This window comes from Protomyctophum bolini (assembly GCF_963924005.1).
Source record: "Protomyctophum bolini genome assembly, chromosome: 4".
Taxonomy (NCBI): Eukaryota; Metazoa; Chordata; class Actinopteri; order Myctophiformes; family Myctophidae; genus Protomyctophum; species Protomyctophum bolini.
The window spans coordinates 51,091,473-51,118,178 of record NC_137865.1 but is presented as its reverse complement, the minus strand read 5'-3'; the positions used below and the strand labels follow the sequence as shown (position 1 = coordinate 51,118,178).

The 26,706-nt window shown below is 43.3% G+C and overlaps 1 protein-coding gene across 1 annotated transcript; it reads left to right on the top strand.

Moving 5' to 3' along the window:
• Positions 1 to 15,388: 15,388 nt before the first annotated feature.
• Positions 15,389 to 26,118, top strand: mgat4c (mgat4 family member C; the record flags this gene model as incomplete). Its single annotated transcript, XM_080761797.1, has 4 exons — positions 15,389 to 15,517; positions 22,715 to 22,865; positions 24,218 to 24,639; positions 25,381 to 26,118. The coding sequence occupies 4 exons, from the start codon at positions 15,389 to 15,391 to the stop codon at positions 26,116 to 26,118; spliced, it is 1,440 nt and encodes a 479-aa protein (XP_080617923.1).
• Between the last annotated feature and the right edge of the window lie 588 nt (positions 26,119 to 26,706).

Below are 26,706 nucleotides of genomic sequence, written 5' to 3'. Positions count from 1 at the left end.
AAGCTCATAGCGCGCCACTCGGTGGCGCGCTATGAGCTTGTAGATCTGCTATTTTTCAATAGCTAAAGCATGACATGATGCTGACACCAAAATGGGTTCCCGGTCAGAATGGGTTAAACTGTTAACTTAACTACGACCGAAAGAGCCACAGGTTATCTTCTGTGACGGGAAGGGGGAGAAGTGATAGCGGAGTCTTTGTGGATGTCAGATTTCTTTGTGTAGGAGGCTGTTAAATTATACTGTACATAATTGGTAAACAGTAGATGGCAGATCTCTCTTTGTGTATTCCGGCTGTGAAAGACTGTATACGGAGTTAATTGGTAAACTGTTTGACCATTAACCCATTCTGACCTGAGATCAGATTCTAAAAATGTTCTTCTACATCCTGACAGTGTTCTGAAAAAAGCTATGTTTCTATGTCAGTCGTTAATTAGATTTTTCAAAAATAGCAGACCTACAAGCTCGTAGCGCGCCACTCGGTGGCGCGCTATGAGCTTGTAGGTCTGCTATTTTTCAATAGCTAAAGCACAACATAATGCTATAACACCAAAAGGGGATCCCGCCCAAAATAGGTTAACCAGAAAAAAAGGTATAATTTCCGTATAATAAAGGGATTTGTTGTTGTTATACCGTGGCTGCGGCGTCTCCTTATCAACAGAAGACGGTTTTTTCTACCCGAGGCTTTTTGTGTGGGGAGAGAAAAATCCATTGAACGAACGGCTGAAGGCTGAAGGCCTGACACAAAGCAACCGCTGAAGCCCTACAAATCTACTGGCTTAACCCATTCTGGACGGGAACCCCTTCGTGGCGTTTTTTAAAAGCATTATGTTATGCTTTAGCTGTTGGAAAAACAGCAGATCTACAAGCTCGTAGAGCGCGGAACCGAGTGCCGCACTACGAGCTTGTAGGTCTGCTGTTTTGTGGCGAAAATCTTTGGATGTATATTCTTTCAGAGCGAACGTTTTTTTTTAACTCAAATCTTTGCTTCTGGGGGGGGGGGGTCCCTGGAACAACACATTTTCAGATGGGGGTCCGCGGTCAATTACATATATTTTTGGGGGTCCTTGACATGAAAAAGGTTGAGCACCACTGACATTTAGAAACATGAGGTTTTTCAGAAAACAGAAGCCATGTTTTATAATAGAATCAGTTCTCCGGTCTAAACGTCTTAATTGATTATTTGTGCAGAGCTGTATATCTGCAAGGTGCAGAAAACCCCCGGGGGAAATAATGTAAAACAGATAACAAGATGAAATGTGGGAGAATTGCTTTTCTGCCGCGCTGCCCACTTTATTAACCCGTTCTGACCTGAGATCAGATTCATACGAGGTTTCCACTGGACACACACTGGTCTGATTAACCCCATTCTGACCTGAGATCAGATTTAAAAAAATGTCAGTCGTTCTTCGATTTTTTCAAAAATAGCAGACCTACAAGCTCGTAGCGCGCCACTCGGTGGCGCGCTATGAGCTTGTAGATCTGCTATTTTTTAACAGCTAAAGCATGACATGACGCTAACACCAAAACGGGTTCCCGTTCAGAATGGGTTAATCTGTTCCCCTCCTCTCTGCGTTCACAATGACTTTCCTCGTCCGAAGGTTTTTCTATTACCAAAAAAACCCACATTTCTATTTAATCCATTCAGGGCAGGAACACCTTTTGGTGTTATAAGCATTATGTTATACTTTAGCTGTTGAAAAATAGCAGATCTACAAGCTCATAGCGCAGCACCGAGTGCCGCGCTATGAGCTTGTATAGGTCTGCTATTTTTGAAAAAAAATCTTGAAAATGTGGCGCAAATCTTTGAATATATATTCTTTCAGAGCGAACGTTTTAAACTCATCTTTGCTCCTGGGAGGAGGGGGGTCTCTGGAACAACATGTTTTCAAATACAGATAATTCTGGGGGTTCTTCACATGGAATATGTTTGAAAACCACCGACATACTGTAGAAACATGGGTTTTTTCAGAAAACTGTCAGGATTTTGGAAGACATTTAATTTCTAGAATCGTCGTACGGTCTAGATGGGTTAAGAAACAGCCATTATATTACAAATACAAACAAAACAAAGTTAAAAGTTCTCCTCGCTGGCAAGAAGAGAAAAGTGTTTGTTAAAAGCTTATTTAGCTTTCTGAATAATAAGGACATGAAGAAGTGGCCAAACGCACCGTAGAGCTGAAGGTGAATGTTTTATTTTACGAATCCTTCCTTCCATCACTATTCTGCCTTTCTTTATTTCTCTCTCTCTTTCTTTCTTTCTTTTCTTTCGTTGAATATTTACTTTACTCTCTCTCTACGTCGTCCTCAGACGAGCCCTCCATCGTCGTCTCCAGTCATCTCGGTTCTCCGTACATCTGGCCAGCTCCTTTGTGCTTTCTGCACCAGTATCTTTCTTTAGTACGTCCACGTAGGTAGGTGTGGGACGTCCTCTCCATCGATGCCCGTGTGTTGGTTCCCACAGTACAAGCTTTTTGGCCGGGAGTTCTTGGTGTCGGTGGCAGCTATAGTGGCCAGCTAGTCTCATCCTCCTTACTGCTATCTTCTCCGTTACACTTGGTAATGCCCCGTACAGACGCTTGTTGGTGATGTGCTCATCCTGGTTGATGTTCAGTACCACACGTAACATTCTGGTGTAGCAGGGACCCGTCCAGGGGTTTCTGTAGGGCTTGGGCTTGTGTAAGTGTCCAGCATTCACAGCCATAGAGGTAGAGGTAGAGGCCACGGTAGCATCCATGTTGGATATTGGATTGTACCGTACTGTACGGTAGCTATCAGATGTACTGAACATGAGTTGTTTTGTGCTGTGTTGTTGTGTTGGATGAATGTTGTGAATGTATGTAATAATATGTTGATGATGATTATGTTTAAGACCACAGGAGGAGTAGCTGCTGTGATTCACAGTATAATTGATTGATTGATTGAAATATTTATCGACAGTTTGCAGAATTACAGTACATTTCAAGCACAAACTCAATACAAAGACTGTTAACTGTGAGTGGACGACCCAATTAAGCATTAATTACACTTGTTTACAAGAGGGTCCACCATGTTCAATTCATCAAAACATTTAGAGACGTACAAACAGACACTTCTATATAGCCAAAGAACAGAACAGGAATTCATCATAAAGGAGGTAAAAAGGGAAAAGAAACATATACAGTGAGGGGGAAAAAGGGGGGGATTCAGATTTTACGGGGGCCAGTTTCAAATTGCAGCCGTCCGTATATAGGTGCCCTTTGAGAGCGGTTTTGAAGGAGTCAAGGGATTCACACGTCTTAATGACTGTTGGTAGGGCAGTTCCACATTTTGGTGGCATATAGGAGCGGAAATAATTCAGTCCCTTTGTTTTGTGCCGAATCTGGGTTGCACATGGTTCGTTGCACGTAATGTAAGCTAATGTGGATCTAATGAACGGATCAAATCAAACCAGATGCTTCTCTTTGAGTTGACACTGTGAGTTCAACATGAACAACGCTTCATGAGTCATTGTGTACTCAAAGTATATAAATAACCATAGATATGAATAAATATAGATATAGATTATAAAGGTAGGCCGATAACACACCCACACACGTGTCTCTCTCTCCCGTCAGAACATCGGTTTATATAAAGATCCCTCCGTCACGCACGACGACACAAAGCTTCCACAACTCAAACGGACAGTTATTAACCCATTCTGAACCGGAACCCCTTTTGGTGTTATAGCATCATGTCATGCTTTAGCTATTGAAAAATAGCAGATCTACAAGCTCATAGCGCGCCACCGAGTGGCGCGCTACGAGCTTGTAGGTCTGCTATTTTTGAAAGATCGAAGAACGACTGGCATTTTTTAGAATCTGATCTCAGGTCAGAATGGGTTGATCAGACCAGTGTGTGTGTCCAGTGGAAACCTCACTTTGAATCTGATCTCAGGTCAGAATGGGTTGATCAGACCAGTGTGTGTCCAGTGGAAACCTCACTATGAATCTGATCTCAGGTCAGAATGGGTTGATCAGACCAGTGTGTGTCCAGTGGAAACCTCACTATGAATCTGATCTCAGGTCAGAATGGGTTGATCAGACCAGTGTGTGTGTGTGTCCAGTGGAAACCTCGGATGAATCTGATCTCAGGTCAGAATGGGTTGATCAGACCAGTGTGTGTCCAGTGGAAACCTCGTATGAATCTGATCTCAGGTCAGAATGGGTTATCTTTTGTCCGCCCGGTGTTTATTTCCTCTCCGTCTTTTTTTTGTGTCTTTATATAAATATAATTCTGGGCATCAGGTAGAAAAGAACATCAGGCCAGACTATAACCCATTCTGTGCGGGAAACCCTTTTGGGTGTTTTATTAAGCATCATGTTGTGCTTTAGCTATTTAAAAAACAATAGCAGATCTACAAGTCGGTGCCGCGCTACGAGCTTGTAGATCTGCTATTTTTCTAAGAATTGTGAGAATGTGGTGCAAATCTTTGAATATATATTCTTTCAGAGCGAAAGTTTTTTAACTTAAATCTTTGTTTCTGGGGTGGGCGTCCCTGGAACAACATATTTTCAGACGGGGGGTCGGCGGGCAATTACATATATTGTTGGGGGTCCTTGACATGAAAACATTTGAGAACAACTGACATAAAAACATGGGGTTTTTTTTTCCAGACAACTGTCAGGATTTAGAAGGAATCTGTAGAACGTTCTCAGGTCATAACGGGATAATTGCCTTCTTCCCCTCTGGGAAGACTCTCGTTCTCCATCGTGAATCTGCTTCTGTCCGATTCTGGCCATTAGCCCATTTAGACCTACCATCCATTCTACAAATGGCCTCTAAATCCTGACAGTTTTCTGGGGAAAAAAACCTCATGTTTCTATATCAGTGGTTCTCACAGGATTAAACCCTATGTTTCTATATCAGTGGTTCTCACAGGGTTAAAACCCTATGTTTCTATATCAGTGGTTCTCACAGGGTTAAACCCTATGTTTCTATATCAGTGGTTCTCACAGGGTTAAACCTCATGTTTCTATATCAGTGGTTCTCACAGGGTTAAACCCTATGTTTCTATATCAGTGGTTCTCACAGGGTTAAACCTCATGTTTCTATATCAGTGGTTCTCACAGGGTTAAACCCTCATGTTTCTATATCAGTGGTTCTCACAGGGTTAAACCCTATGTTTCTATATCAGTGGTTCTCACAGGGTTAAACCCTCATGTTTCTATATCAGTGGTTCTCACAGGGTTAAAACCTCATGTTTCTATATCAGTGGTTCTCACAGGGTTAAAACCTCATGTTTCTATATCAGTGGTTCTCACAGGGTTAAAACCTCATGTTTCTATATCAGTGGTTCTCACAGGGTTAAAACCTCATGTTTCTATATCAGTGGTTCTCACAGGGTTAAAACCTCATGTTTCTATATCAGTGGTTCTCAAACTATTTCATGTCAAGGACCCACCAGGGAGGGAGGGAGGGCATGGGTTTTGTGTATTTTGCTGGTTAACCCATTCTGACCTGAGATCAGATTCATACGAGGTTTCCACTGGACACACACACTGGTCTGATTAACCCATTCTGACCTGAGATCAGATTCATACGAGGTTTCCACTGGGACACACACTGGTCTGATTAATGTGGTTAAACCGCATCTATTGGCAAAACTAGTGCAAACATGTTTTTAAAAGAATAAATAAAAGAAAGTGTTCGTAAAGATTTGAGTTGGCGGCGGTCAGACAAGGGTACAGTTTGTTTTAGCATACTTTTAAATACAGCGATCCGTCTTTATTTCAGACTCCATAACAATAAACAATACAACATCTAAAAAAAAAACATAATAATCTCTCTCTCCAGTGTGTTCAGAAACAGAGACCACATGCTGCTCTTCTTAGGCTCATTGTCATTATTATTATTGTTTTTTTAGTCTTTTAAACTTAAAGGTTAAACCTTAGGTCCTCTAAGATGAACATTACGTTCCGGAGGGCAGCGTCCTAGAGTGGGAACAGCACTGTTTAAAACACCACGGGGGTTTTAAACTGTGTGTGTGTGTGTGTGTGTGTGTGTATAGTTGTGAATTAATTTGCATATTTAATATTCCTTAATGTATCCTGGGGTGGCAGATTAGTGGAAGATTGCTCATAGGCTTATAGTTTAGCCGTGTGGTGAGTTAATTAATGACCACTTGCTAATTAGAGGATGGGTGTCGCGCTACGAGCTTGTAGATCTGCTATTTTTTTAAATAGCTAAAGTATAACATAATGCTTTAAAACACCCTACAGGGTTTCCATGTACAGAATGGGATAATTATGTTCAACTACAGATAATCAGATAATCAGATACTGTAATCAGATAATCGTTCTACATGATTTACTTTGATTTCTTTTGTGTTTTTGTTGTTTTGTATTGTCTATTCCCAGTTCTGTGATGTTTGAGCACCGCTGAAATGGAAACATGAGGTTTTTTCAGAAAACAGTCATGATTTAGAAGACATTTTGTAGAATGTGGTCTCAGTCCTACAATGGGTTAAAATATCAAAACAAATGCTGTGTGGTTTATTCTTAAGTCGTGTCGCTGTGCAGTTGAACAGAGGGAGGGAGAAAATAACACGAGTCTAAACTCAACATATCAATTTTTAAAGCGAGTCGAAACAATTGCAAGAGCCTTAATCAAATCGCGGAGCCCTGGAACTCAGAACCCAATTGAATTGGTGAAGTGTGTATATAGTATAGCTGATTCTCTGGGTCTCTCACAAAAGCTCAGAGATGTGTGTGTGTGTGTGTGTGTGTGTGTGTGTGTGTGTGTGTGTGTGTGTGTGTGTGTGTGTGGCAGCTGTTGCCACCCTCGAAAGACTTAAATGGTTTTGAGGAGTTTATAGTTTTTGCAGCAGTCAGAGAGAGAGAATTATTGCAACTATGTATTACTGACTGTATAATATGGACCCACATCCCCACAACATGTAAACAGGTACAATTCAAATCATACTGTATGTCACAGGCCAGGCCAGCCCTATAGACACAGTGAAATGAAACGGTATTATATTTGTATTGACACTGAAGTTGAATTGTTGGTCACCTGTCTCTCCTCTGCAGCGCTGACACTCCTCTCTCTAGATTGGAGGGTGCCAAGTATACTGTGGAGGAGGAGGAGGGGGGGTGGGGGGGGGGGGGTTGTTCATGTCATGTTTCATTTTCATTGTATGTGTTTGGGCTCCTGAAATGTGCACTGAATGGTATTCATGTGAAATATAGTTGTGAATGAATTTGTATTATTTAATATTCCTTAATGTATCGTGAAGTGGCAGATTAGTGGAATATTGCTCGTAGGCTTAGTTTAGCCGTGTGGTGAGTTAATTAATGACCACCTGCTAATTAGAGGATGGTTTTCCCCACCTGGTTAAGAGCAGGATTGCTGCAGGTGAAGGAGTTCAGTCTCACTGGAGGCTAGTAGAGACAACAGGAGAGAACTGTGAGCCAGGGGAAAGCCTGCTTGTTTCTTGAGTTTAGCTATAGAAACAGGAGAGACCTGTGAGCCAGGGGAAAGCCTGCTTGTTTCTTGAGTTTAGCTAGAAACAGGAGAGAACTGTGAGCCAGGGGAAAGCCTGCTTGTTTCTTGAGTTTAGCTAGAAACAGGAGAGAACTGTGAGCCAGGGGAAAGCCTGCTTGTTTCTTGAGTTTAGCTAGAAACAGGAGAGAACTGTGAGCCAGGGGAAAGCCTGCTTGTTTCTTGAGTTTAGCTAGAAACAGGAGAGAACTGTGAGCCAGGGGAAAGCCTGCTTGTTTCTTGAGTTTAGCTAGAAACAGGAGAGAACTGTGAGCCAGGGGAAAGTCTGCTTGTTTCTTGAGTTTCGCTAGAAACAGATCATTTGTTTCTGTCAAGGCACCGTTTTTACACACACTAATACATATATTTATGTCACCAGCAGGCCGTGCGTGTGTCTGTGAGCAGTTAATTGGTTAAGATCTGCCTGTTATAGCGCAAAACACATTTTAATAGCGTTATTTCCTACAGATTTTGTACAAATCGACATATACTGTACTATTATTATGGCTTACTGCTTATCGGACAAGGAATTACAAAACATAGCTCTAAAGATAATTTAAAATATATTTACACATACCGTAGGCCTATAGATTTATATATTGAGTAATTTGGCGGGTTGCTGCAATAGCAGCCTGCCCATGCAGCCTGTGTGATGTCTGGTGTCATGGTGCTCATGGGGCTGGTCGAAAACAGGCATGATTTTAAAAAAATCACACCCGTGTGAAGTGATGGGCGCTAATATATTAAAGTCTAACTCATGTCGATTAGGTGATGTAAAACAAACATCAAATTCTCTTTATCGTTAACGGCATTTCATGTTTGTGTGTTTAGGGTCGAGATGTACAGTACATTTTCCCTTCATTGTCCACGGCATTTTTAAAAACAAACATTGACCAAAAAACAAACATTAATCCTGTATATATAGGAGGAGCTGTAGCGCCCCTGAAAAAAACAAACGAAATCAAAAGAAACAGTTTTAGTTTAAATCATTGATTTCCTGAATGATAAACTGGGAACAGCGTCTAATAATCACAGGTATAAGATTGTGTTCTGGGCGCCAGGAGCTTAAAGGAGAATTCCATGCTAGAATGCTTTCTTATCTTTCTTACCTTTCTTTGTAGTTGTTACGCCCGCACCAAAGAGGTCCAGGTGTTTTTTTGTGCAAAAGCTCCTTATTGGCTATTTCCCCTACCACAAGCCCTCAATGAATTGCATTGCATTGAATGGGAATTGAATGGGGCTATGGGGTGTTGTGCTAGTTCGCTTATTTCCATCGAAAGAAGTAGTAAAGTGTGCCGCTTGGGATATTATTTACATTATGAAGAGAGGATATATACAAAGAAATTATCATTTTGAGCGATGGAAATAAGCAAATTAGCACAACACCCCATAGCCCCGTTCAATTCAATGCAATTCATGTAGGGCTTATGGTAGAAGGAGCTTTTGCACAAAATAACACCTGGACCTCTTTGGTGGGGACGTAACAACTACAAAGAAAGGTAAGAAAGCCTTTTAGTATGGAATTCTCCTTTAATCACAGGTAGAAGATTGTGTTCTGGGCTCCAGGAGCGAAGCCTTCACAAAGTCCTGATGATGATTTATGGGAGCCGAGACACCGCGGGGAAACACATAATGTCATCATCAGTATTAATAAGTGTCTCTGTATCCAACCTTCCATGGGGCCCCAGAAGGACTCCTGGTATTGGACTAAAGCAGAGATGCATTCTCTGTCTCTGTCTCTGTATCACATCCTTCCATGGGGCCCCAGAAGAACTCCTGGTATAGGAGTATAAAGCAGAGATGCATTTTCTTTGAAAATTGTCATTGTATTTATACTCTGAAACCAGGTTCAGGTTTATTTGTCATGTGTGTATAGATACAGAGTATAAATACAATGACAATTGTTTTGCTCAGAGCACTCTCAGTCTTACATACACAGGACATAAACAAACATCTATAGTGCAAGAAAAAGACCAAAAAAACTGAAAAAAAGTGCAAGTGAAGTGACAAAACAGTGCAATACAGTTCAAGGTCAGCTGTTCAGCAGCCTGACTGCTGAACTGTAGAAACTGTTACTGAGACGGGTGGTACGAGATTTTATGCGATTTTTGGAAGGGAGTGGTACAGACATTTAGAGGGGCAGGTGCTCAAATGAACAAAGAAGTGCACCTTGTGCAGCGTGTGGAACCGGCCCGTTGTTATAACCAAATGATGTATAGGCTAGCACATTTCCATTGAAATGCATTTCACATTCAGGATAACGATCAATAGGCCTACATTATTGCCTATACATAGTACCGAAGGTTCCATGTTGTGAATCCCAGAAGCGTTGCAGCCACTGAACGTTGTCCCAGAGCGTCGGCATCACCACGGGACAGAAACCACAGAACTTAAAAGACCGGTTCAATCACAGTGTGCACAGAACTTTAACCCATTCTGACCTGAGATCGGATTCTAATAATGTCTGTTTGAAAATGACAGTTTTCTGAAAAAGCCATGTTTCTATGTCAGTCGTTCTTCGATTTTTCAAAAAAATAGAAGACCTACAAGCTCGTAGAGGTTCACCGAGTGGCGCGCTATGAGCTTGTAGGTCTGCTTTTTTTCAATAGCGAAAGCATAACATAATGCTAACACCAAAAGGGGTTCCCGCCCAGAATGGGTTAAAAGACCAGTTCAATCACAGTGTGCAGCAGAACTTAAAAGACGCCCAGCTGTTATACAATTGTGTCCTGCAATAGAAAAGGACGTATAAATAACTTTTATTTCCCCATTGATTTTCTTTCCCCCACCACCCCCCCCCCCCCCCCCACCCCCGCATTGTTCGCCTTCAAAAGGAGCTTTTGTATCTGTTTATTATAAAGAACACGTACGACAAGTTTACATTTTTTATCCAGAAGGGAATTGGACGTTTTAGACGGCTTTTTGTGTCGCACGACGTGAGCAGAGAGCTAGCTGCCTATACAGGGGCTTTGTGTAATCTGTGGGGGGGTCCCTACAGGGGCTTTGTGTAATCCATGGGGGGGTCCCTAAAGGGGCTTTGTGTAATCCGTAGGGGGGGTCCCTAAAGGGGCTTTGTGTAATCCATGGGGGGGTCCCTAAAGGGGCTTTGTGTAATCCATGGGGGGGGGTCCCTACAGGGGCTTTGTGTAATCCATGGGGGGGTCCTACAGGGGCTTTGTGTAATCCATGGGGGGGGTCCCTAAAGGGGCTTTGTGTAATCCGTAGGGGGGGTCCCTAAAGGGGCTTTGTGTAATCCATGGGGGGGGTCCCTAAAGGGGCTTTGTGTAATCCATGGGGGTCCCTAAAGGGGCTTTGTGTAATCCATGGGGGGGTCCCTAAAGGGGCTTTGTGTAATCCATGGGGGGGGTCCCTAAAGGGGCTTTGTGTCATCCGCTGGCTGAGGCGGCCCTAATGATCCCCCCCCCTCTCCTCCCCCCTCTCCCCCCCCACTCCCCCCCCCCGCCCCACTCCCCCCCTCCCCCCCCCCTAGAACGGCATCAGAGTGCCGTTCTACGAGCTTGTAGATCTGCTATTTTTTCAATAGCTAAAGTGTAAAATAATGCTTAAAACACCAAAAGGGGTTTCCCGCCCAGAGGGGGCTATATGGGCATGACTGAAACTCAAAAATAGAACCACAAAACGCATGTTAGAGATTAAACAACAAATAACAGCCAGAACCAGCAACTGCATTTATTTAATCACATGTGAAAAATGTGGTTTACAATATGTCGGAGAGACAGGTAAAACAATAGGTACTAGGCTGGGACGACACAGATACAATATTAACAATGCCAAAAAGACAACCACAAGACTGGTGCAACATTTCATGGCGCACGGCATTGAAGCTCTAAAATGCGCTGCTGGACTTCAACACAATCCTAACTGGACAGTAGGACAAAGACGTTTTAATGGAAAACAGTGGATTTTCAACACGGATTTTCCTGGAGGCTTAAACATGCCTAAAATCAGATCTTGAACACTACAAAACTTAAACTGCCTGTGTTTATATAGAGAAAGGCCCCTGCCTGTGTTTATATAGAGAAAGGCCCCTGACTGTGTTTATATAGAGAAAGGCCCCTGCCTGTGTTTATATAGAAAGGCCCCTGCCTGTGTTTATATAGAGAAAGGCCCCTGACTGTGTTTATATAGAGAAAGGCCCCTGCCTGTGTTTATATAGAAAGGCCCCTGCCTGTGTTTATATAGAGAAAGGCCCCTGTCTGTGTTTATAGAGAGAAAGGCCCCTGCCTGTGTTTATATAGAGAAAGGCCCCTGCCTGTGTTTATATAGAGAAAGGCCCCTGCCTGTGTTTATATAGAGAAAGGCCCCTGCCTGTGTTTATATAGAGAAAGGCCCCTGCCTGTGTTTATATAGAGAAAGGCCCCTGCCTGTGTTTATATAGAGAAAGGCCCCTGCCTGTGTTTATATAGAGAAAGGCCCCTGTCTGTGTTTATAGAGAGAAAGGCCCCTGCCTGTGTTTATATAGAGAAAGGCCCCTGCCTGTGTTTATATAGAGAAAGGCCCCTGCCTGTGTTTATATAGAAAGGCCCCTGCCTGTGTTTATATAGAGAAAGGCCCCTGCACGGAACGTAAAATATGACAGCACTGTCCAATTTAGAGGTGACAGGAGGACGTACAGTGATTATAGGGTGATTAGAACGAGCCAATGAAGTGACAGGTCTGTGTGTCTTGTGGCCTTTATTATCATCACAGCGCCGGTATAATAATTATGTTCACCTTCCATCGGGTCTAGCTTCTGCCACGTTTTTCAACATCGTATTTAATGTGAGTACTTATATGTTTATATGCATCCTCTGACCTCATTGTTGACGGAGAGACTGTGTGGTTCAGTCGAGAACTAAAAACAAAACGACACCCAATGGGATATAATTACTGCAGTGATTTTGCTCTGAGCGTTCTATTCTATATATGGGCAGTCGGGCTTTGAAAATAGCTCGGAGAAGGATGGATGGATGTGTTGAATTCACTTTTCAAAGTGTGTTCAAAGAGGTATTGACGAGGCAAGCTCCCCGGAGACTCCCGGCGCGAGTTGATCGATGTCGTGTGTGTGTGTGTGTGTGTGTGTGTGTGTGTGTGTGTGTGTGTGTGTGTGTGTGTGTGTGTGTGTGCGTGTGTGTGTGTGCGGTCGGTCATTGAACGGGCCTTTGAGCGTATAGTACTCGTTCCATTAGACATCCCTTGGGTTTTGTTATAGCGGTCGACACAAAAGATCCCGTCGGTGCCTCCAAATGTCTGGCTGGCGAGGAGTGAGTACGTGTGTAGTTAACCCATTCTGGCCGGGAACCCCTTTTTGGTGTTAGCATCATGTCATGCTTTAGCTATTGAAAAAATAGCAGATCTACAAGCTCGTAGCGCGCCACCGAGTGGCGTGCTACGAGCTTGTAGGTCTGCTATTTTTGAAAAATCGAAGAACAACTGATATAGAAACATAGCTTTTTCAGAAAACTGTCAGGATGTATAGAAGACATTTTTTTTAATCTGATCTCAGGTCAGAATGGAAAACTGTCAGGATGTAGAAGACATTTGTATAGAATCTGATCTCAGGTCAGAATGGAAAACTGTCAGGATGTAGAAGAACATTTTATAGTATCTGATCTCAGGTCAGAACGGGTTAAATCGCTGTTCTAGCTCCCCCGGCGCTCGCTCGCTCGCTCTCTTTCTCGCTCGCCCTGCCACTCACGGCCGTTATAGTGTGAATATTTCCTCCAACGATCCGAGAATTGGCATCGTATATAATATGTCGGGCTAATTAACATCTCGGGCCTGATTTTTCTGAAAATTCGATGCACTTTTATTATTGCCAAGTATATACGAGTCAAAGTTATACTCAGAGAATGTGCTTTAATTAGCACAAGATGCGGTAAACGTGACAAGCCAAAGGTTGTACATTAAGTTCTCCTTGCAGGACTGACTGCTGCCCAACGTTTGTGGACATACTGTACAGATCTGCACATACAGTACAGCAGTACGTTGAACATTTCAGATCCGAAAGTATAGTCTTTCTTATAAATGTGTATACTTTGGATTCAGAAAGATATTTTTGAAAAAGGACAAATGTGAGAATGTGTGGCAAAAATCTTTGAATATACTGCAACCATTCATGATTATTTTAGGTGCATTTCTTTTGTATGCTGTGTTAGAGAGATTATTAGAGTAAACCTACCCTAATAATAGTTTAATCTTTTCTTATTTCTAATTCTTACTAGTCTTAATATTACGTTTGAAATGTACTAGGTATTTGTCCTGTATATGTCAGTCCTGTTTGTATTGTTTGATGTCTGGGGACTGCAGATGGAAATTAGCAAGTCTCGCTAAATCTGGTATATTTACACTGCATTTTTAATGTAATGTTCATCAATATACCGTACACTGTCCCGGCCAAATAAACGAATAAAATAAAGTATAGTGCGAATGTTTTTTAACTCACATCATGGATAACAGGATATGTGCCCAAAAACGTCATCCATTATATCTTTGTTATTATTGAATTTGAGCGTGTTTGATTTACGTCGCCAGTCAGCCAGCCAGCCGGCCGGCTGGGAGGCGTCGGAGCTGTAGCCGTCCTGCTCTGCCATCAATTTTCTCCCAGATTATTATTATTATTATTATTATTATTATTATTATTATTATTATTATTATTATCATCATCATGCTGCTTTATTCCAATCAGCCCAATCTCAGCCCACCTCCTTCCCTATATGAGAAGAAAAAGTACCCCAGTTACTGTACATCTCATTAGGGGGTTTGTATTGAAAAGTAATTATGATTCCAGCGGAAGATTATAGGGCTGACATACTGTACGACATACTGTACGGCGGACGGGGCCGCGCGCGCCGCAGGCAGCCACTAATATGAATCCCCCCACCCAAGAACTTATCCCATTTTGGGCGGCAACCCCTTTTTTGGTGTTAGCATTATGCTATGCTTTTAGCTATTGAAAAAATAGCAGATCTACAAGCTCATAGCGAGTGGCGCGCTACGAGCTTGTACAGTAGGTCTGCTATTTTTTGAAAAATCGAAGAACCATAGCTTTTTCAGAAAACTGTCAGGATGTAGAAGATTTTTTTTTTAGAATCTGATCTCAGGTCAGAATGGGTTATTGGCGCTGCAGACGAAGACAGATGATTTGCATATTATACATACTGTAGGCCTTCGCCAATCGCTGTGTGAATGTGTGTGTGTGAATGGGTGAATGTAATGCACAATCTATGTAAAGGTGTGTGAATGTGTGAATGAATGGGTGAATGTAATGCACACTCTATGTAAAGCGCCTTGGATAAAGGCGCTATATAAATGCACCATTTTACCATTAATGGCAAGGTGCTAACAAGGTGCAACTCCCAATGGCAAATCCATTCATCCAAACGGAAAAGTCCTGTCTGATTTTTCTAAACAAGGTCAAACTCAGCAACATTGCAGCTGTTACGGAAAGCTTGAATTATTCTCTTTATAAGTGTTTGTTTCATATAAATCCACCGTAGACATGTTGTTATAACTTTCTGTCCTTGCAGGTGATTCCTTTCCTAAGTGTTGCTGCAGTTTGGAAGTGCTCGTTAGATATCACTCAACTCAACTGCCCCCTGTGTGTGTGTGTACCACCTGTTTAGAATGAGCACATAATGCAGGAGGCAGCAGGACGTTTTGCTTTTTACTGCAAACGAGTGCTTCCAAACTCTGATGGAAAACATGGCCGCTGTCTGCAAATGGTCTATGGACTGGAGCCTAACGTGTGTCCCTCTCCATCTCTCTGTTTCAGATCCCGGGACCGCAGCAGCGAGAGAGAGTCTGTCCTCCACAGAGAGACAGAGAGCCTGTCCTCCTCAGCAGTGAGACAGAGAGCCTGTCCTCCTCAGCAGTGAGACAGAGCGCCACCATGAGGCTGGTGTGGAAATCCCTGGACAAGATGAGGTGTCTGAGGAAGCGCTCCGCCATCCCCTTCCTGGTTTTCCTCATCACCTTCCTCCTCTTCCTCAACCTCTACATCGAGGACGGCTACGTCCTGGTGAGTATCTTCTAGCAGTGTTGTTTTCGTCGACTGAAACTAAGACGAAAAATGTTCGTCGACTACCTTTTTTCACTGACGCAAACTAAATGGAAACTAAATGAAAACGAAGCTATGATGACTAAAACTAAGACTAATGTGTTGACAATTTCGTCAACAGCTAAAAACTAAACTAAAACGTTAGGAAGGGACTAGTGGACAAGATATCCAGTATAAGTCATTTTACACTTGGTTGCATGCTGAAAATAGCCGATCTACAAGCTCACAACGCTTCGCAGTGAGCTTGTAGATCGGCTATTTTCAGCAAAAGTTAAATCAGTCAATACGACGACATCAAAATTAATTTTAGTCGACTAAATCAACTGTAGATTTAGTCGACTAAAATCAGCAACAACAACACCTTTCCTCATCCTGTCGTCACTTCACAATTAAAGTGTCTCGTCTCCCCTTTACCTCCCAATGCTGCACATTTTACCATGTTATTTACATAAAATAGGTGTAACTTTACTAACTTAACATTAACATTGTGGGAGAGAGCAAGGCAGTGAGTGAGCGAGAGAGAGAGAGAGAGAGAGAGAGGGCCAAGAGTGGCGGGGGTTGACTGAGGGGACTTCAGTGCACTGTACACTCTTGCTTCGTGTCCCAGGTTGGCTTGGTGTGGAATGTGCTAATTTGTCCCCTATATTCAAAGTCTGATTTCCATTGATTGTTGGCTGTGTTTAGCATGTATATGGCTGTGGAGTTTTGGTACAAAATCAAAACAACTAATATTTTGGCATGTTTAAACATCCAGGAAAATCCGTGTTGAGGTTCTTGATCCACTGTTTTCCATTAAAACGTCTTTGTCCTACTGTCCAGTTGGGATTGTGTTGAAGTCCAGATACTTTTAGAGCTTCAATGCCATGTGCCATGTAATGTTGAACAATCCTTTTAGTTGTCTTTTTTGCATTGTTAATATTGTATGTGTGTTGTCTCAGCCTTGTAGTTATTGTTTTACTCGTTTCTCCGACATATTGTAAGCCACATTTTTCACATGTGATTAAATAAACACAGTTGCTGGTGCTGGCTGTTATCTGTTGTTTAATCTCCAACATGCATTTTGTAGTTCTATTTTTAACTATTTGTTTGGGTTTGTAGTATTCTGGTCTCTGGCGTGCTGGTGTGTTGAATCCTTTTAGCTTGCTGTGTAACAGATAGTCTTTAAGATTATTTTTTTTCTGTAAGCGATTATTATTTTTTTGGCAGAAGGAGAAGGGGAAAAAAAACTAACAATAACAATAAAGGACCAAGTCCTTTCAGGACTGCTTGGTCCTTTAAATAAAAAAAGATCCTAGAAATAAATAAATACACAATAAGGAGAGTTCCACCATGTTCAGTTTGGAACATACAGACACAGGTTTGTGTTTCCACCACATTGTGTTGTCATTGTTTGATGCCTAGCTGAATGGTTAGAGAGCCTGTCTGGAGAGAAGGAGTCTCCTGAGGTTTGAATCTCAGTAAGTGATGCTGAGAGGTGGCTCACCATCAGGTGGGATGAGATGTTGATCCATCATTTCTTGATCTTTCTGCTGTTCCTTCGTCTGGATTGTGGTCTCGGTTGTTATTGTTGTCGAATTGTTATTGTCGTCTGTTGTCATTGGTTGTCATGGCTGCCAGTTCCCACCTGATGTCGTGTGGGAGTTCTGATTGGTCCAGAGCGTACTGAATAACTTCTAGCTTACATAACGTCTTAAGACGAGGACTCAAGTCTAAGATGAACAGCTCATCAGAGATAGTGGCTTCTCCTTTGTCTCCTCCAAAGAGGATGATACGATCTCCCACAATGCAACAGCACATACCATGCATTGGACATGGTCCTTTCCCCTTGGTCTCAACCTTCTTCCAGGAGAAGGTCTCTGGACTGAATTTCCACACATCATTGAAGTTCTGGTTACCGTTCCAGCCTCCAAATATGTACAGCTCTCCATTGTAGGTAAATGCTGAATGACACCAGTGTTCTGGTAGAAGTTGTGCAGAAGGTGTGTCCAGCCAGTCGTTTGTCTCTGTGTCAAACACTCTGATGGTGTAGTAGACCCCCTGGGACCTCCAGCCCCCGAATACAAACATCTTGGTACCAATGATGGTAGCAGAGTGACGTTGTGAAGCAGGAGGTGGAGTTCCTCTGGTGTTAATTAAAGACCAGACCATTGTGCTGGTGTCCAACTTGTACATGTCATTAGTGTATCCAGTCAGCTTGGTGTCTCCTCCATGGATAAACATGACCTTCTCCAACACACAGGCTGAGTGGTCTCTCCTCTCCTCTGGAGCAGTCCCAGAAACCCTGGGTTGGAACCATCTGTGGGAGTCAACATCAAATGCATAAAGCACATTGCAGTAATGCTCCCCTCCCCAGATGTAGACTGTATCTTCAACCAACACAGCTGTGTGGCCATAGCGCATGGATGGAACCTCAAGGTGACCATTTCCTCTTCCTGGTTCCACTGGAGGTAACTTCTTCCAGCATAAAGACACTGTGTTGAAGACATGGACATCCATCTGTCCCTGCATGTTGTCGAAGGGCCATACATCACAGCCTCCAAAGGAATACAGTTTGTTCCTCACTACTACAGCAGCATGATAGACTCGCTTTGGTCCTCCTGCTTTGGAAACGGTCCAAGACAACATCACCCTGTCTGTCTGTCTGTCTGTCTGTCTGTCTGTCTGTCTGTCTGTCTGTCTGTCTGTCTCACTGTCTGTCTGTCTGTCTGTCTGTCTGTCTGTCTGTCTGTCTGTCTGTCTGTCTGTCTGTCTGTCTGTCTGTCTGTCTGTCTGTCTGTCTGTCTGTCTGTCTGTCTCGCTCTCTTCTCTCTCTCGACGTCTACAGTCATTTTCAACACGGTGCATCATCTTATATCTTCTGGTTTGACATCACATGAGACACAAACTGTTGCCATGCACGCCTTAACAACGCCAATTAGTGCAGCTGTTCTTCATCTGCACCCTTTGAACTCTATTGCTATTTTTATTACTTCATTGCGGCTACCTTGGGGTCTATGGATCTTCCACACGTATAGCATATAGTATAGTAGTATATATAGAATGATAAATAGCGCCTTTATCCATGATTATTACATAGATTGTGCATTACATTCACCCATTCACACACACATTCATACACCGATTGCGACGGAAGCCATGCGAGGTACCAACCAGCACATCGGGAGCAATGTGGGGTTCAGTGTCTTGCCCAAGGACACTTCGACATGTAGACGTATGTATGTAGATGTAGGAGGAGGGATTCGAACCGCCGACCCATGGATCACTGAACGACCTGCTCTACCTCCTGAGCCACAGTATAGTTCATAATATAGATATTCCACTGTTACGTTCTTAGCTTACGCATGTTTCATGATAAATATATAGTACAATAGTATATAGTATAAATATATAGTATTCCCATGCTTTTTTGTTCTTGCTTAATGTAAGTCACTCTGGATTAAGAGCGTCTGATAAATGCCTAAATTGTAAATTTCTACAGCTTTCCATAACACTGAGCTGTGTTGTATTTTGAGGCTGTGTGTGTGTGTGTGTGTGTGTGTGTGTGTGTGTGTGTGTGTGTGTGTGTGTGTGTGTGTGTGTGTGTGTGTGTGTGTGTGTGTGTGTGTGTGTGTGTGTGTGTGTGTGTGTGTGTGTGTGTGTGTGTGTGTGTGTGTGTGTGCGCAATGTGCTCAAGCTGACTCGCTGAACACGGAATGTGATGTATGGTGATAACAGTGCCGCTCACGTCACGCGGGTGTGATGTTTTTCTCCATATCGCTGTGTGAGAGACAGTCCACTGAGCAACTCAAAGTGAGGCTGAATGACAAGCATTTTGCATTCTGGCTCTTTTGAGGGGAGCTAGCACCCCCCTATGGCCAGCTTGGTGTGCTTGTGTGTAGTAATATGTAACATGTATAGGCAGGCACTGCATTGTGTTTGTACTGTGTTGGCGTATTACTTTATCTTTTGCACAGTTTGTGTGACGGTTTTTGGTTTGGTTTTTGGTTTTGTTTGTTTGTTTGTAAATGCGTGTTACTAGCAATGCAGTGTCCTGGCCAATCAGAATGCAGTGTCCTGACCAATCAGAATGCAGTGTCTGACCAGGACACTGTATTCTGACTGGCCAATCAGAATACAGTGTCCTGGCGTGCAGTCAGATGTTTGCCAAAAAAACGAACATGCATAAAATAGACTCGCATAAAAGTGTCACTTTATTGTTGAAATTGGTTCTTTGCTTTTGTTCCTTTTTTTTTTTCTTCTTTTTTTTAGGTCAAGTTCCCGGTCTTTAATTAATTATTTGTTCCCCTAAAATGCATGTTCCCCTAAAATGCATGTGACCCTATAGTATGCATGTGACCCTTGTATTGGTCAAATAACATCCATGTTGTTCCTTTCATAAGATTCTTGTCTTCAAAGGAAACATGTTTAACCCATTCAGGCCTGGAAAAGAAATGTCTTCTAAATCCTGACAGTTTTCTGAAAATAACCTATGTTTCTCTAGGCCTATAATATCACTCAATATTTCATGTCAATGACCCCAAAAATGATCTGTAATTGGCCTCCGAGACCCCCCCCCCATCTGAAAATATGTTGTTCCAGGGACCCCTCCCAGAAGCAAAGATTTGAGTTAAAAACGTTCGTTCTGAAAAAAACTATATTCCAAATTTGAGGCACATTTTCACGATTTAAAAAAAATAGCAGATCTACAAGCTCATAGCGCGCCACCGAGTGGCGCGCTATGAGCTTGTAGATCTGCTATTTTTCCAATATGCTAACACCAAAAGGGGTTCCAGCCCAGAATGGATTAAAGTTTCATGACTGAGGACCCAAGTTGAAGTTGAAGTCTTATTCATCAAGACGTTGTGATCATGTGATCACGTTGTCTGTATTTGCTGTTTAACCCATTCTGGATTATGTTATACTTTAGCAATTGAAAAGAAATATCAGATCTACAAGCTCGTAGCGCGGCACCGAGTCCTGCGCTACGAGCTTGTAGATCTGATGTTTGGTTTTTTTTTATCTTGAAAATGTGGCACAAATCTTTGGATATATATATTCTTTCAGGGCGAACGTTTTTAACTCATTTTTTTTGCTTCTGGGGAGGGGGGGGGGGGGGGCAGGGGGGTCCCTGGAAAAACATATTTTCAGATGGGGGGGGGGGGGGGGTCCTCGACCAAATACAGACAATTCTGGGGGTCCTTGACATGAAATAGGTTGAGCACCAAATGACATAATTATATACTGTATAGAAACAGAGGTTTTTCAGAAAACCTTTAGGATTTAGAAGACATTTTCTTTAGAATCGGCCTCAGATCTGACTAGGTTAAATTATTAAAACATTTTCTCTCTTTCTTTCTCTCTGCAGTGTTTCCATCTAAGTGTGTTTACTTGTTACGCCTCGCAGGCATTGGAAATGTTTCCTTTTGTCTCAGAGCTGTCAAACGGCTACGATGGTTTAACCCATTCTGACCTGAGATCAGATTCATACGAGGTTTCCACTGGACAACACACACTGGTCTGATCAACCCATTCTGAGCTGAGATCAGATTCTAAAAATGTCAGTCGTTCTTCGATTTTTCAAAAATAGCAGACCTACAAGCTCGTAGCGCGCCACTCGGTGGCGCGCTATGAGCTTGTAGATCTGCTATTTTTCAATAGCTAAAGCATAACATGATGCTAACACCAAAAGGGGTTCCCGTTCAGAATGGGTTAATAGGATGGTTTAATAGAGTCGTATTAAAAATACAGTGATCCAAAAGATGGCACAGGAGGATAATGTTCCAAAAGCCAACAATGTGTTTGTTTTTGATAACACATTAAAGACCTGGAGGAACGCATCAGTATTATAGCTTTGAACCACTTTCACCATTATTTTAAAAAACAATAAAAAAGTATTCCCCCGCTCGCCTCGCTGCCAGAGCCTCCTCCACACTCACGCACGCGTACGCATACTTAGCCCAACTGTCACTGTGTGTTGTTAGTTGCACAGCCTATATTAAATTATTAAAGTCTTTATTCGTTTAATATACAAGAAGATATATTAGTGAACGAAACCCCCCGCCCCCCCCTATGTAGGAGCAAAAACACTCATCTATTAACACAGGGATGCGTTGAAAAAGCAGACTACAAGAAAAGGCTTTATATAATGCAGCAGCAAAGAAACCAATACAATTATGCTGAGCATTATACTGTCTTCTGAATATATCACCTTGTATTTCTATCACTATTCTTTTTTTAAAATATTTTTTTATCCCACGATTTTGTAACCCAGTTTTCTTTTCACCCAGTGCCAATTATCTAATGTAATCCTGGGCGCTACACTTCCTCTGCCAACCTGGGGAGGGGGGGCAGCGAACTGACCTCATGCTTCCGTCTATGCATGAGGAGTCCAAGCTGCTTCTTTTCCCCTGACAGAGGGGGATTTCCCCGGCCGGACGTATAGCGCGTGGAAGGGACACGTTATTCCGACCAGTTTCTATCACTATTCAATTAACTTGAACATGTATATTATTTATAACAATGAAGCGTATACAGATTTAACATTTGTAAAAACCTACACATTTGAAACGAGAAAAAAAAACGAAAATGTAGAAAAAATACAAAAACTTTGACCCTTTGAGACCAACATTATTTGATGAATGATAACGAGCTCACAAAACAAGTGTGTGTGTTTTGTCTGGTCTGTATATTACTGTATATTACTACTGAATGTTAAACGTTTTTTTAGTGCAATTCAGCTCAGAAAACCAAAACCAAAAACCAAAACCAAAAAAGTTACAAAAACCATTTCTTTAATGTCACGATCCCTTTGACCAACATTATTTCATGACTGATAACAAGCTCATGAAACAAGTGTGTGTTTGTTTTGTCTGTATATTACTGTATATTACTACTGAATGTTAAAAAGGCCAGTTTTTTTTGTGCAATTGAGCTCAGAAAACTAAAAAACTAAAAAATTACAAAAACTTTTTTTTTTAATGTCACGATCCCTTTGACCAACATTATTTCCTGACTGATAACGAGCTCACGAAACACGCGCGTGTGTGTGTGTGTGTGTGTGTGTGTGTGTGTGTGTGTGTGTGTGTGTGTGTGTGTGTGTGTGTGTGTGTGTGTGTGTGTGTGTGTGTGTGTGTGTGTGTGTGTGTGTGTCTTGTCTCTGTTCGTTCCAACGCTCTGAAGGACGAGGACAAGCGGCAGCTGAGGGAAGCGTCCGCGCACCCCGCCCCCAGCACGGAGCGCTACGCCCCCACCTTCAGAGACCTCACCAACTTCTCCGGGAGCATCAACGTCACCTACCGCTACCTCGCCGGGGCCCCCCTGAACCGCAAGAGTACGTCAAGCGTTTCATTTAACCCATTCTGACCTGAGATCAGATTCATACGAGGTTTCCACTGGACACACACTGGTCTGATTAACCCATTCTGACCTGAGATCAGATTCTAAAAATGCCAGTCGTTCTTCGATTTTTCAAAAAATAGCAGACCTACAAGCTCGTAGCGCGCCACTCGGTGGCGCGCTATGAGCTTGTAGATCTGCTATTTTTCAATAGCTAAAGCATAACATGATGCTAACACCAAAACGGGTTCCCGTTCAGAATGGGTTAATAAATGAGGATTTCGTAGAGGTGTTTTTTTTCCCAAGGAACAGCAATGTCCGTGTTTGTTCGCCTATGTATGTGTCAATGAGCACGAGTATGACTATTAGTACCAGTAGGGGCGCTGTTGTGCCAGAAACAGAGAGAGAGAGATAGTGCTGCACTGTTGCCTGCTAATGAGAGAGAGAGAGAGAGAGAGAGAGAGAGAGAGAGAGGAGGAGGAGGGGGGGAGAGAGAGGGGAGTTGGAGGGGTCAATGGAGATCCAATTGGTCTCCAGGTTCCAACTCTGATGTTGCGGGTTTACCCCCCTGTGGTTTAAGAGGTTTGATTTACCCCCCTGTGGTTTAAGAGGTTTGATTTACCCCCCTGTGGTTTAAGAGGTTATAAATAAGAACATTTACCCCCCTGTGGTTTAAGAGGTTATAAATAAGAACATTTACCCCCCTGTGGTTTAAGAGGTTATAAATAAGAACATTTACCCCCCTGTGGTTTAAGAGGTTATAAATAAGAACATTTACCCCCCTGTGGTTTAAGAGGTTTTAAATAAGAACATTTGATTTACCCCCCTGTGGTTTAAGAGGTTTTAAATAAGAACATTTACCCCCCTGTGGTTTAAGAGGTTTTAAATAAGAACATTTGACATTTCAAGTTAATATTTGCCAAGTTCTCCTGCATGTTTAACATAATCGGTCGTCTTTGCATTCTCAACTTGTCAGTAAATAATAATAATAATACATTTTATTCATATGGCGCCAATAAAGCAAGTTTAAAATACACACAAAGGCCTGCAGCAGACTTTTACTCAAGGTGGGAGTAAGCTTGTCTGAATAGGTGAGTTTTGAGGTGGGATTTGAAGGTGGGGAAATGACCACATACATGGATGGACTCTTCATAGGTCACCAGGTCATTCAGTTCACGGTTTCTCAACTAGTGGAAAGAACATTTAAAACAAATCCTACATTACTAAATGCATGGTCAGGGACCACATGCAATACCTCCACGGACCACCAGTGGTCCACGGACCACCTGTTGAAAACCCTATGGTCTAGATGCAAGACAGACTGATGTTAATTCTGTTTCTTTCCAGAGTATCTGACCATCGGCCTGTCGTCGGTCAAGCGGAAGCGCGGCAACTACCTCCTGGAGACCATCAAGTCCATCTTCGACCAGTCCTCCTACGAGGAGCTGAAGGAGATCGTGGTGGTGGTGCACCTGGCCGACTTCGACGTGGCGTGGTGCGAGGGCCTGGTGACGGAGATCACGCGCAAGTTCGCCCACCACGTCATCGCCGGGCGCCTCCTGGTCATCCACGCGCCCGAGGAGTTCTACCCGGCGCTGGACGGGCTGAAGCGGAACTACGGCGACCCGGAGGACCGGGTGCGGTTCCGCTCCAAGCAGAACGTGGACTACGCCTTCCTGCTGGACTTCTGCACCAACCTGTCGCACTTCTACGTCATGCTGGAGGACGACGTGCGCTGCTCCCGCAACTTCCTCACCGCGCTGAAGAAGGTCCGTTTACGGTTTAACGGTTTACACGGTTTACAGTTTACAATTTAGCATACGCTCTTAATGGTGGTTATTTAATCCATTAAACCCAGTCGATTTATAGCAACGGAGCACTTTTACCGACGGACCGGTTGTTGTTTCTATAGCAGCTAAATGTAGCCAAACCACTCTCGATGCGATGGACAACAACGGGAGGTAAGAATAAATCTATCGCGACTAGTCCAGCGGAGGGCCGTCTAACACAGGATCTTTTTTTTTTTCATAATTAGATGGGATGATTTAGTTATTAACGTTTTAAGATTTCCGTTGTCGTCTCACTGTTGTGCAACATGGAGGATTGCACAACAGGTGCTCCCAGGCTGTGGAGTGATGATGCGATCCGTTTTCATATCAATAAACTTCGTCTTTTGGATAAAACTTAGTCTTGGGCGTCGGGCGTTACTAATAGAAAGGACAAAGAACTTCGTCCTGGGCGATGGGGGTGTTAACCTAGATCGACTTACATTAAGCAAGAACAAAAAGCTTGGCAGTACATTGCATACATAAAAAGTAGTTATCATGAAACATGCGTAAGCTAAGAACGTAACAGTGGAATATCTATATAATGAAACTACACATATAAACTATACATATATACTATACTGTGCTATACATAATGTACTATGAAGTGCTATGACAATGCAATTATAGTGCTGTCTAACATAACATGCTATATAAGTCAAATGTATCAAATGCTACATCTAGGTCATCGCGTCCCGCGACGGCTCCTACTGGGTGATGCTGGAGTTCTCCAAGCTGGGCTACATCGGGAAGCTCTACCACTCGCGGGACCTGCCGCGGCTGGCCCGCTTCCTGCTCATGTTCTACCAGGAGATGCCGTGCGACTGGCTGCTCATCCACTTCCGCGGCCTGCTGGCGCAGAAGGACGTGATGCGCTTCCGGCCCTCGCTCTTCCAGCACATGGGCTACTACTCGTCGTACCGCGGCGCCGAGAACAAGCTGAAGGACGACGACTTCGAGGAGGACGCCGCGGACATCCCCGACAACCCGCCCGCCCGCCTGAGCACCAACATGGACGTCTTCGAGACCTACGACGCTGCCAAGGCCTACAGCAGCGCTGACGAGTACTTCTGGGGGAAGCCGCCGGCCGCCGGGGACTTCTTCGTCATCGTGTTCAACCGCTCCGCCCGCATCAGCAGGATAAAGGTCGCCACGGGCTCCGACGACCGGCAGAACGACGTGCTCCGCCACGGGGCGCTGGAGGTGGGCGAGAAGGTGGTGGTCGGGACCAAGAGGGGGAAGCAGTGCTCGTCGTACATCACGCTGGGCGAGTTCAAGGACGGGAACATCGAGGTCCGGGACGTCGACCGCAAGATCGCCTTCGAAGTGGAGTGCGTTCGCATCGTGGTCACGGCGGGACAGAGGGAGTGGCTTATCATTAGGAGTATAAGCCTTTGGACTACACAGCCTCCCAGCCAATGAGGAGTATCGACGCTGCCTCCCAGCCAATGAGTGCTGTCGACGCGGCCTCCACAGCCAATGAGGACTGTCGACGCAGCCTCCCAGCCAATGAGGACTGTAGACGCACACAGCCTCCCAGCCAATGAGGACTGTAGACGCACACAGCCTCCCAGCCAATGAGGACTGTAGACGCAGCCTCTCAGCCAATGAGGACTGTAGAAAGAGCCTCCCAGCCAATGAGGAGTATCGACGCAACCTCCCGGCCAATGAGGACTGTAGAAACAGCCTCCCAGCCAATGAGGACTGTCGACACAGCCTCCCAACCAATGAGAACTGTAGACATAACAACAACAACAAAAAGACTCGGTATGTCATAAAGAGACAAAGATTCTTTATTTATTCATTATTTATTAACTTAATTTAGTTTCTAGGTTTATTTATTCATTTTGTATGTCACTGTTGATAAGTCATTTTTAATTGCCAAATCAATCTATAGTTTTTTAATATACGTTCCATCATGGGAACCATGTGATCAGGTGACCTTAGAGCGCGTGTACAGTACGTGAACATAACGTATTCATTTATCCATAAACTCTTTCAACCACTTTC